The sequence below is a fragment of the Myotis daubentonii genome, chromosome 12 (genome assembly GCF_963259705.1).
Source record: "Myotis daubentonii chromosome 12, mMyoDau2.1, whole genome shotgun sequence".
In the NCBI taxonomy this organism is placed as follows: domain Eukaryota; kingdom Metazoa; phylum Chordata; class Mammalia; order Chiroptera; family Vespertilionidae; genus Myotis; species Myotis daubentonii.
The window spans coordinates 60,601,043-60,613,786 of record NC_081851.1 but is presented as its reverse complement, the minus strand read 5'-3'; the positions used below and the strand labels follow the sequence as shown (position 1 = coordinate 60,613,786).

The 12,744-nt window shown below is 35.9% G+C and overlaps 1 protein-coding gene and 1 non-coding gene across 11 annotated transcripts in view; both read right to left on the bottom strand.

Moving 5' to 3' along the window:
* Nucleotides 1-617: 617 nt before the first annotated feature.
* Nucleotides 618-12,744, bottom strand: part of MAP4K3 (mitogen-activated protein kinase kinase kinase kinase 3) — a 112,810-nt gene continuing 100,683 nt past the window's right edge. For 5 of the 10 annotated variants that reach the window (XM_059660030.1, XM_059660032.1, XM_059660034.1 and 2 more), the window contains 8 exons: nt 12,031-12,089; nt 10,956-11,059; nt 7,642-7,813; nt 6,572-6,640; nt 6,395-6,487; nt 5,317-5,387; nt 2,876-2,931; nt 618-2,240 (listed from right to left, as the gene is read on the bottom strand). In XM_059660030.1, the coding sequence (XP_059516013.1) occupies nt 2,153-2,240; nt 2,876-2,931; nt 5,317-5,387; nt 6,395-6,487; nt 6,572-6,640; nt 7,642-7,813; nt 10,956-11,059; nt 12,031-12,089 (712 nt within the window). In that variant the 3' untranslated portion in view covers nt 618-2,152. Of the gene's footprint in view, nt 2,241-2,875; nt 2,932-5,029; nt 5,112-5,316; nt 5,413-6,394; nt 6,488-6,571; nt 6,641-7,641; nt 7,814-10,955; nt 11,060-12,030; nt 12,090-12,744 lie in introns of those variants that run through there. The other 5 variants (XM_059660031.1, XR_009448001.1, XM_059660038.1 and 2 more) reach the window with 5 other exon arrangements.
* On the bottom strand, nt 7,291-7,425 carry LOC132214034 (small nucleolar RNA SNORA75). Its single transcript, XR_009448134.1, has one exon. It is a non-coding gene; the product is annotated as a small nucleolar RNA SNORA75 (small nucleolar RNA).

Genomic DNA, 12,744 nt, shown 5'->3' with positions numbered 1-12,744 from the left:
AGTGGCCTTAGCAAGAGTAGAAATGGTGCTTCGTGACTCCCAGTCCAGTTCTTCCCACCTAATTCCGCCTTTCCTTCCCTCAGAACTGTATTCCCCAAGTCTCATTTCCTTTCCCTAACCTAGGAGTCAGCAAACTTTTCCCATAAAGGGTCAGGTAGTAAGTATTTTAGGTTCTGTGGGTTATACAGTGTTGTGGGTTTTTTTTTTTTTTGCAACTGCTCAACTCTGCCACTGTGGTGCCAAAGCAGCCACGGACAACAGTAAATGAATATCTAGTGTGTTCTAATAAAGCTTCATTTACAAAGTCAGATGGTGAGTGCGAATGGGCTGAGGTATGTTGTCTGACAACACCTGCTTTAACCAAAAGACTATGGTTGTTTAATTTTCCCAATCAGGAAGCTGAAGATTCTACAAAAGACTTCCTTTTCTCAAATGTGGGAATATTACTCCCTTATGAAATTGAGATGACAGATTAGAAAAAAAAGAGATGATTGGAGGTACCAGAATGAATCCTTAAGGATTTAATGCAGAATATAATTTAAAAACACTTTTTCTCAATATATTTTAGTCTTACTATATGTAGATGAAGCCAGATAACAAGCTACTATACAACAGCATGTTAAAAAAACATGTTTATTTTACACTATGTACAATCAGACACATATTTAAAAGCATTGTCAATTAAAATAAATGAAGATCATAAATCACAATTTAGTTTGTTCTTAGTGTATATACTTACATTAAAATATAAAGACCATATACCAAAAAAGAGCCAAGAGTGTGCATTCTGCTAAAACTTGGTATATACATATTCCATTGGAAAAAAGCAATAAAAAATGACTTGAACCAAAACTAAGTTCCTGTGATGTGTAGTAACCATTATACTGTTTATATGAGGTAGTAACTAAATTATTTTGGCCATGTGTTAAACCCTAAATCAGTGGTTCTCAACCTTCCTAATGCCGCGACCCTTTAATACAGTTCCTCACGTTGTGGTGACCCCCAACCATAACATTATTTTCGTTGCTACTTCATAACTGTAATTTTGCTACTGTTAGGAATCGTAATGTAAATATCTGATATGCAGGATGTATTTTCATTGTTCGTGACCCACGGGTTGAGAACCACTGCTCTAAATAAAAAAAATAGGAAAATGATCATAAAATAAGGCCAACAAAAGTAAAAATTCCACTAGAAATTTGAACCACTTCACTCTATGGAATGTTACAGCTCTTCAATGTGATTATATGAAATGTTTAGTGTGGACTCTTTATTAATGCTAATTTATTCTTTGTGCATACTGTAGTTCAGACAACTGCAGTGTTATATCATGGTACCGCTATTCTGTGACTCAAAATTTTTTCAAAGGTATTGTTTTTAAGCACAGACAAGCAATCTTACAGATTCTGCTTAAATATAAAAAGACCAGTTACTACAACAGGTGGTTAATTGGTTTGTTTCACATAGAAAACAATCCAAATACATTTTAAAAAGATGTTGTGGCGCCAAATGCATATTGACAATGTCACAGCTTACTTTTGTGACTGACTGCATCACGTATCAATACTTTGTGCAAATATAAACACCAGTGTACTTGCATTAAAATTAAAAACAAGATTATAAAATGATTACAGCCTCCATCATAACTTTAAAAGTTACAAGGTTTATATTCATATTACTAAATTACATATAATAAAAATACAATAGTGTTAAATGTACTGTTTCATTGCCAGCATCCCATTTTGTAATATAGTCACACCAAGAGTATACTAAAGAATTCTTAAAATATTAACTCCAATTGCATTTTCATCAACATTTACATTTGTACAGATAAGACACTTACTTGTACATCTCATAAAAGTACATTATCTACATAAATTCTTAGTGTATGTCTTTAGCAATATGAAGTTTTACAGAAAAATACTGCCTATATGTACAAAGATTACATAACAATGAATTAAGCACTTGTGTGGTTCAATATGCTAAATATATCCATACCACTTAAAACAAAAAGCTTCCCCATCTTGTCTCATGCCACAATAAATTACAAGTAACTCAGCCAGGTTACTGCAGCCTTTGTACAGCTTCAAGCATCCATTAGTGTTGCAGTGGTAGTGTTCTTTTTTCATAGTTAACTGCCAAAGCACATTTCTCAGTAACTGTTTTCATGACCCGCCAGGATGTATAAATTGCTATTTGCTGTGGGGTTATCAGTTGGCCTACTTTCCAAAACCACGACCCTAAAAGTTAATAAACAAACAAACAAACAAACAAAAAACAGATAACAAGTTATTCTTGAAACTAAGGCCAACAGAAACATTTTCCATTGCTTCTTCTTTGTATGCCTCTATAAATGCTGCTTATTTGGTTTTTGGACAGAAATCACTTGTAAAGCACTATGATTAAAGAGCCAGTTTAGCTCTGGGAAGTAATTTTGCTATGCACCCCCGCTCCCCACCACCTCTATTAGGAATAATTGGGGAAACTTAATTTATTAAAATTTCTAAAAACAATTTATAGTTCAAAAGTCAGAAAATAAGTAAGAATAAAACCCCAAATCCTATTTGGCACTAACATAAAATTTCTGCTTGTTAACATACAGTATTTCCTGTTTCGTGTGCTATAACTTATAGTTTAGATAGTATGTTTAAAACAAAACTACTACTGACAGATCTATATATTCCTATTTCTTGGAAGATCAGGCACATTCTCAAAGGCTTTACATCTGTGACTTGTGAATTCTAATTGGGTGAAAATATAATGTTGAATATATTACTGGAGAAATTTCAATTCTCTGGAAAAAGAAACCAGTTTCATGCTGGATTTATAAAATACTATGCTTAGTACTATGTATATAATACAACCCCTTTCATACCTGTCAGATCCAAGCAGTCTGAAAATTCTTGTGCTATCTGAAATTTCTTGTGTTACCTGTTCAATTAAAATTAAAATTTAATTTCTGAAATTAAAGACATAAAATTTTATACAGGCATTTAACTCATAGCACTCTGGAAAAGAAACATTCCTGTGACAGAAACGGATCCCTGCATGACTGAATTTGTTAAGTGGACATACTGGTGCATCAATTTGTCGGTTTAGGAGAAATTGTGGCTAATTTTGAATTAATCATAAAATAAGAGTAGGAAAACCATTTCCTGGTTAAATTATGGAACTCAAGGGGAAATTTTAAAAGCAAAGCACCTAGTCTGTTCTATTTATCAGAAACCTTTCGTCAGTTATGTTGATAGCGAGGCTCCTGCAGCAGAAAGCCACTTGGATCTGGGCCTTCTATTTGAAAGGCTGCAGTGTGGTCCGAAGGGACAAACATATGACTTGAGTTTGAATCCCAGCTCTTCCACTTACTAGCTGCGACACTGCACAAGGGAAGTATTTTGCTGCAAACAGCTTTGCCTTCTGCAAAATGGGGTAGGAAATACCTACATGATAGCAATCTCTTGCGGTGTTCTTATCAGTGCTAGTGAGTATAATGCCTAGCTAAGGAGTGCTCAACAGATAACTCTCTTTCTCCTTTCTTCGCCAATCTCCTGACATGATATTTCCCCAAAGCACCTATTCTCCAAGAAGTTCTCCCCAGTTGGGGAGTTAAGAATAAATCTATCGGAGAAAAAAACAACAACCCACTATTTACGTACTGTTTACTGAATGCAAAACATTTCAAATTATAATGTCTGTAACTTCTCTCCAAAATTTGGTAGGCGGAGAAACAATTTGATTTTGAAATGAAATTTATTCCCTCAGTACTGCTACAATTAGTTATTGTGGAAACACCAGGTATTCTTGTCTGTATCCAGCCCACTTGAAGGATACAGGATATACACGCTCACTCAGGCAAAGTGGCTCATCATGCCTGATCCTCAAGGAATTTTGGGGTTTGCCTACGAGGGATTGTATTCGGTAAGGGATTCTTGTGTAATCTGAAAAAGCCTGTCAGGTGATTTTTGGGAACAAACTCTTCTTTCTTTTTTAAAACAACCCTCTTGTATCCTGCCTAGGATGCCTCTCCCTCACTGCCTACTGTTTATTAGCTGTTGACTGTTCTTACCTCCCTGTTCTGTTCCCTCAGGTGATTTTTAAACATCTTCCAGAGAAGTGGCCCTCTTGTGGGAATTGCTACTAGATACACATTAACAGCAACCTCTCTTGAATATTTACCACAGGCCCGGCATCATGTCAAGCACATTCCATGATTCCTTTCATTGAACCTTTTTTAATTAAAATTTTTTTCACTTACCCTTGGCATTCAGTATTATTTTAGTTTCAGGTGTTTACCTTTCATTTAATCTTAACGCACCTATGAAACTATTTTGTTATCCTCAATTCACAAATGAAAACATAAAAGAGCTAAGTGATATGCCAAGGTCAGTTAGTAAAGCACAGAGCTGAGACTCGAACTCAGGTGTGTGACTCTGACCCAAGCCCACCGTCACTGGGCTAGACTGCTTGCTTTGTTAGAAGACACGCTCTGAGCTGAATGACAGTTTAGGACATGAATGGACTATTTTCTTGCTTGAAGCACCTACGGTTCTCCTCTCCCTCTAATGTTCAAGGAAGAGCTATCCTACCGAGACTAGCGTGGGGGTGCTGGGAGAATTTCTGATGATTTTACTTGCCTAGAATATTCCAGGCAAGTAACACATCTTGTTCATGTTTATAACCCCAGCATTCTCTGGTGTAAATGTTGAACTGGATTGAATATGTCACATGACTTGGAGTTCAATTATTCCTGTAGTTAAATTAAGGTAGGAAGGACTCAGACTATACAGCTAAAGGTTAATAATAGAAAAGGGAAAAGAAGCAAAGAATCTTATAAATGTCAAGTGAATAAGGGTAACAGAAATAGGAGGCAAGGTGGCTTCAAGGGAAATGGAGAACCCTCTGCCATTATCGTCTGCTCTGGTCATTATTTCTGAAAACAAAGTAGCAAGTGCCTCATGGCAGAGTGCCTCATCAGCACTCTGGTCCCAGGTGATGGTCTGGGAAAGTTGAGAGAAAATCACAGTTGGCTCACGTTTAGCAGAATTAGGAAGTTCCTGTTCTGAATATAAGGGTGATTGATTATCTGAAGCACATGAAATAGGCACTAAAATTGTCTGAGTAAATGGGGAGAGAGAGGTGGCTGTGAATTATGTGCTATTACTTTCATCACTAGACTGAATACAGTAAATATTAATAAAGTTAGCAAATCAAGTATGCCCTGTACCAGAGACATTTTCTAAAGTTAAATAAAACTGTTTGATGTAGAATTTGATAATGCCTCATGACTATTTAATGGATGCAGTTTTTAAGATGACTTACCTCATTAGATCTAAAACTTCTACCTTGCATTCCATGTTTCCAGAAAGCTAGCACACTGTCTTGTAGGCAAACTAGCAGGCAAGAACAGCTCAGTTACTGTTAATAGTACAAAGTTCAACTGATAAGCATCATTTCATCCCTCTCTGTCTTGCATAGCAATATTTCAATTAGTAACTAATGTCAGTCACTCCATATTTATATGGCATTTTTACCTTTGAAATAAAAAAATACTATATAGAATTTAGTCATCTTTTTGACAAGAAAAAAGAAAATTTACCAAAAATATTTGTTAAAGAAATTTCTTGATGAAAAAAAAAAGGTTTATCGTTTTTTGTTTTTTTGTTTTTACCCTGGCTATGTGTTTTTAAATATGGATTACATTTTAACATTTTGAGCAGATGTCCCTTAAAACTGACTTCTTATCATCAGCATTTGCTTGCGGGAGAGAGATGTTCCAGTTGGAGGAAAGAGTAAAAATAGAACCAGGAAGAAGACAAACTTCTACCAACAGATATACATGCAAATGTCTTTATCTTACTGCTAAAGGAAGTGTGTGTAAACAGTGAACTACCCGTCATCCATTTTCCCTAGCACTATCTCATATATGATCATTTCACCTTATTTTTCCTGAGTGTAATCATTTTAGAATACTAATTATGTAAGAAGTCCCTTCTTGGAAAAAATTCTTGTCAAACAAAATGAAGGAAGGAAATTCTATATACTACTTAAAACTTCCTGATCGGCAGATATAAGCCAAAAATACAATAGAGTATATTAACTAAATTTTAAAGTACTTATAGGAAAATTAGAAGAAATACAAATTCATAACTTTATGAAAAATAATTCTTTCTCTTGAAAGTAAAAAATCTATAAAGAAGATAATATTATTTGGGTTGTATCATAGTTATTAGCTATTTTAGAGAATGTATAAAAGTGAAGACTGATATTTACTATTATATCCTATATTTTAAAAAATGAGTCCTTAGTAATATATTTTTACAATATTGGGTAATTATCAAATAAATTATTTTAAGCAACTCATAATGCAATTAAACAAAAATATAAAACTGTGACTTGCCTATTGATTCAATCTGGAAATCAAAGGTGAGTTCTGATGATAATTTTCTGCTAGATTTTAATCTTCCTTGGAGATTTACTATTTTTATACAACCTAGAGAGAGAGAAAAAAAGTCACTGAGAAACTAAGGTAAGAGGAAACGTTATTAAAGTAAGATGTACATAAATAAAAACTTACAGTCCAAGCACACAAGAATGGTGTCTCTCTCCAGTTGGGTTACGTGAGTGACACTTGTCTGTGGAGTATCTGTAAAACAAACAAACTCAATCAACTTACAGAAAAAAGGAATTATTAGAACACAGGACATTAAAAATAAAAGTATTCTGAACATCACTGAAGTTGAAATGGATATATATTTTCAGCTGAACATGGTGGCTGAGCAAGGTTGCTTGTGTTCAGACTATGCGAGAGCTAAACTATGTGAGTGCTCAGTGGAGTATTAACTATAGTCATACTATTGGTGATATAATTATTTTTATTCATATGTGAAATAGGAGTCTAATCTTCTGCATTATTGTTATAACTAATATTTTATTTTAAGCTCAGGAGGCCAGGGACTATGCTTTGTATATCATTACCATATGGCAGTGCCTAGCACATGCAATAAATATCTATTGAATGAATGAATCAGTGAGGGGAACAAATTACTTTGAGCACAAATGAGTTTTAAAAAACAAGTATTTTGAAAAGTATGAAGTACTACCAAAATGCAGAGAGGCATTATTTTTGTTATAATGATTTATCAAACTTCTTACAAACTGAAAATGTTCAACGACTTGATTTCCATCAAGTAAAATGAAGAATATCCCGGATTTTGTATGAACATCAAAACTGAAACTGCTGAGCATATTCAAGTCCGGGAGCCACTGGTTATATTTTATTATTTATTTTTTTAAGAATGTCTCACAAAACAGCAGAATACACCTCGGAAGACAGGAGGCAACATAATGCTAGCTCTGTGAATTGTCTCTTCTTCTCGTGCGAATCCATAAACTGCCACAGAGCGACAGAAAGGAGCTCAATGAGAAGACGGAACCACTGGTTGTTTTAAAAATGTCAAACAAATGATTGTCTTAAGTCAAGTCATCTTCCTTTTTCCAGTTTACTAAGTTACTCAAGATTGGATTTTTATGCACTAATGAGAGAGATATATAATACCTTTATTTTGCCTAATGAGAAATATTAAATTTATTACGTATAAATCTAGCATATGTCTTGGCATTACTAAATCAATAAAAATCACAAACCTGATTCTGTAAACCACGAAGAGGTAGAATTTGGATTGACTGTTTCAAATCGAACCACTTGGTTGAAGTCTCTCCCTTTACTGACACCAACACAAACTAATGGGTACTCCTGTTCGGGAACTACCAGCATTTCAAACATTCTAAGTGGACATGGTATAGGAAAATCTATGTGCTAGAGAAAGAAACAAAAATATGTTAAACAAAGGAAAACAAAAGCCAAATAATTTCACGAGAACCCCACTAAGAATTTTCAGTTTTATGAAATATACAAAACAGATCTCTATTATAAATATTGCTTCTTGTCATAGAAACTTGGAGTATGCAGACAAATCCAAATTATGAAGTATCTTTATGAGGATTTTAAATTTAGCACTGCAATTTTTTTAAAGTTAAAAACTATTTAATTTTAGGATATTAGGCCTGGAGGGAAACTTATTAATCACATTCCAACCCCTCTCTCTTTTCAGAGTTGAAAACTGAGACCCAGAAACTGGGTGACTGGCCCATGGTCCCCCAGCCCTTTGTGGCAGAGTCCTGTCTCCCAGCTCAATGCTGCTTCAGTAACACGCCTCTGCCTTCTTATCCAACTGAGCAAAATGGATCAGAAAACAGAAATGCAAATTAGCAAGAGACCCTCCTCTATAAGTGTGGTCAGAAAAAAACACACAAGAGAAGCTGAGCTCCATATCTCAAAGTGGTTATATTTAATAAATTAACTTAGTTATAATGCAGCCATTTTAATTTTACATAACATTTAAAATTATTTCTATAGTTCTATAAAGAGATTAAATGAGATCATATTTTTAAAGTCTGAAAAACACTAATTTCATTAATAATCATCAGGGAATAAAACCATGAGGTACTATACATACCTACCAGAATGGCTAAACTCAAAAAGAACAACAATAACAAGCATTACTCAGAGAAGCAAACAAATGCTCATAAATTGGAGTATAAATTGGAATTGACCACACTGATTGATTATATTATCTGTTGATGTTGTGCACTCTTGAGGACTCTGCAATGACACTCCTAGCTTTACGTTCTAGAGAACACGAGTCCACACATGCATAGGAGATTTGTGGCTGGGATTTAAAGCTCTATGTCAGGGGTGGGCAAACGTTTTGACTCGAGGGCCACAATGGGTTCTTAAACTGGACCGGAGGGCCGGAACAAATGCATGGATGGAGTGTTTGTGTGAACTAATATAAATTCAAAGTAAACATCATTACATAAAAGGGTACGGTCTTTTTTTTTTTTTTTTAGTTTTATTCATTTCAAACGGGCCGGATCCGTAGTTTGCCCACGGCTGCTATGTGCACCTGTTGCTCCCACATCCCTTCCTTCCCGTGACTGCTGGAGAGCCTTCATCAACACCCTCCAAAACCCCTCTCTCTAGTTCTCCCATTACCTGGGAGTATGCTTTGCATACAATCTGTCATATTTTTAATAAGGTAAAACACTTTAAATAATTCTCTTTGAAATGTGGTAAGAGCAGTAAAGCATCGAGAAAATAATGCTTTTGCTTAATTTTGTCAGCAAATAAGAAAACTGACAGATTTTGAACACTTCTGCTTAGCTTCCAATCCTAACGAAGCAATGAGTATGAGTCACTGACAGAAGAGGATTCCTGTGCAATCGTTTTAAATCCAGTTGCTGTTGGTGATAGTTCTTAAGGGTAGTGACTATATCTTACTCATCTTTGTCTCTCTAGTTAAACAGCACTGTGCCTGCTTTGTAATAAGAACAAAAATGTTTTTTGAGAATGTCTTTAATTTCTAAGTTTTATTTATGATAAAAATGTTGTTTAGTGAAGCAAAAGCTTTGTCAGAAATGTCATTAAGAGGAAGGAAGGATATAGGAAGCATAAGAATCTTTTTGAACACATCTGATACGCGCTGTAGTATAGAAACATCATAAATACTTATCAAAATAATGTCAAATACAGAAACAACGTACAGATAGTTTTGAGCAGAGAGACAGAGAAAGGAGAGTTGGGCTGAGATTAAAGGGAGTAGTAGGTAAGGGCCTGTAGCTCAGGGAATTTAAGCGAGAAATCTTGAGGGAGACTTGCAAGTAGAAATGTACTGTAAATCTACTATCTTAAAATAGTAAGAAATAAAGGGCTCTGAAGACATGGGGAGCTTAAAAAGTGCCCATCCATGTTTTCTCTAGGCCAGGTAGATGACACAAGGAAGCATGGCCCTGACTAACGAAGCCAAAGTGAAATGTTTAATAACTTAATCTAGATAAAGTAGCAAAGGAAAGAGCTTTAAAAAATCCATTTGGAATTTCCTTGGTGTGACTAAGCCTGTACTTCACAGAGTTTTTCCTTAAATTTAAGTTACAGCTAAGTAATATTAAATATTTTTTAATATATTCATTAACTAGCACTGGTTGGGCGCCATCCCATGCACTGAAGGGTGATCCTGGTTGGGGGCTCAGTCCCAGGTCAGGGTGTGCAGGAGGCAGCCTCAATGTTCTGCTCTCACATTGATGTTTCTCTCTCTCTCTCTCCCCCTTCCTTTCTCTCTAAAAATTAATAAAATATTAAAACATATATTCATTAATTCAAGAGTCTAGAGAAGCCCAGGCATAAAACAAAACAAAACAAAACAACCATCCAAGGGAATGCCTGGGCAAATTAACAGGTAGGCATATAATCAAAATAAATCATTTCCCCCTCATACGGCATCCCCTGTCCTCATCCCTTGGCCAAACACCAACCTGTAGGTTGTTTCTCTACTGTGTTGGAGCAGGTCAAGAAGAGAACATATTCAGGCATTTCACTGCTCTTTTAGCACATATGCTTGACTCTATCAGACTATATATAGACTTGCGAGACACTATTTCTAGCTCCTACTGCCATATCCCTGCACTATTTCTCTAGGGCAGTGGTTCTCAATCTTCCTAATGCCGCGACCCTTTAACACAGTTCCTCATGTGGTGGTGACCCCCAACCATAAAATTATTTTCGTTGCTACTTCATAACTGTAATTTTGCTACTGTTATGAATCATAATGTAAATATCTGATATGCAGGATGTATTTAGGCGACCCCTGTGAAAGGGTCGTTTGACCCCCAAAGGGGCCGCGACCCACAGGTTGAGAACCGCTGCTCTAGTGTCTTTCAAAACTTTTTTCAGGCCAAGTGAGTTCCTTACAATTGGGCAGATTTCCACTACCTTGCCACATAATCCAAAATCATTGTTAACTTGAGAATTAACTGGGAAAAAAATTTTTTTGAAAGAACAGGAAATTGGGCTTAACTCAGCTTTTATATTAAGAATGACTTAGGTTGACTTTCATGCTTACCTTAATTAACATGAATTTCTGCATTGGTTCAACCCATTCCAATAGAACAATGCTAGTCTGAAGTGCCCCACATAGGTATTTATGGCCTGTGTAAGGATTTCTCACTGTCGAGGCAAAAAAATATAGTAAATTCTCTTATGATACAAAGTCCTTATGATAATAGTTACATGCTTCAAAAACAAACAAATAGAAGCTGGCTGCCAGTTCAATTTCTTAGTTAAACTACAGGATGCAAAAGAAATACTGCCTCAGGGAACAGCATGAAACTCCCTCATCACTTGCACGATTTTGTTTGTCTGCACAAATGAATTTGCTGGTTGTTATGAGACCTGGGGGCCAGAAGAAGGACTTAGGTCTTAAGGTAGCAGGAAGATTTGGGGAGAAGTTGCCAAACTGATAGGCTATAGCACATTTAGGGACAAGTGATTCAGGGAGCTTTTGGTAGTAATGTTCAGAGGCAGTAATGCTTTGGTTATAACAATACGATGACATAAATCACATCTCAAAATACAGATTTACAAATAATAAAACTGAATTGTCTAAGAGTTTTTTAAGGGAAGAAAACTATTTTTTTGTTTTTGCTATATGCAAATACAACAGCTAGTTATTATGGGATGAGTGAGGAATTTAGGATAGAGGTATGTAAATAGGGAAATTCACAGCATAAGGTTTCACAATTAAAGGTATTAAAATATATGCTCACTGACTATCTGCAGTCTCATAAGCAATTACAAAGCACAATGGTGAATGGTAAATAATAGGTCCCTTGAAAAATAGGGTGTCATAAAGTGTTGTAATGAAAAGTTATCCTACTTTCTCCATTTATCCAGTCAATAAATTATTTGCAAAACAACTGTTTTGTGCAAGGTATTATATTAGGTTTAGTTTACATAGAGACAGAATTCAAGACATTTGTTACTTTGGGGCTGGGGGAGGGAGGGGGATGAAAAACCTATTGCTGGCAGAACGCCCTGGAGGAGTACTTTCTACACTCGGTTCAAAAATAAGCCCCTTCGTGTTTTCTTGTCCACTTTGTGAAGCAGAAGAACCACACATGATTGGACAGTGTACTTACCAACACAACACTTCTGACACCACTTGGTTTCAGGGATTTTTGCTGATACAGCAAATTTCCTAAATGTAAATGAAAATTAATATATAATACATGTAGGGAAAGTGAGTATATGATAATGAAACTGCTATAGATCAGTGGAGAAGAAATTAGTTTTCCCAAAATTGGTGCTGACATAATAGGGCATTTATTAAAAACCAGAGGCCCGGTGCACGGATTCGTGCCCCAGTGGGGTCCCTCGGCCTGGCCTGTGCTCTCTTGAATCAGGGACCCCTTGGGGCCAGGCCGAGGGACACCACTGGGGCACGAATCCGTGCACCGGGCCTCTAGTATGCATAAGATCTTTGGTTCATCTCCTCCCGCCCTCCTGCTCCCCCCTCCCCTCTGAGATTCATCAGTCTGTTCCATGTTTCCATGCCTGTGCATTGAGCATCTGCCCCCTCGTGGTCAGTGTGCGTCATAGATAGTGGTTGCTTAGGCTTTTATATTTATAGATATTTATAGATAAGAGTAAATTGGATCCCTTTCTCAATTCCCCCTTTAACAATTCTAAGTGGATTAAAGTTTAAATATGAAAAACAAAACTATCAAATATTTAGATTGTAGAAGATGATCTCAGGATTTCTTTAAAAAATGCAGAGAGGACAAATCATACAGGAAAATATTGATAATCTTTAACTGACACTTTCCACAAAGCCATCTCAAGCTACAGGTGGC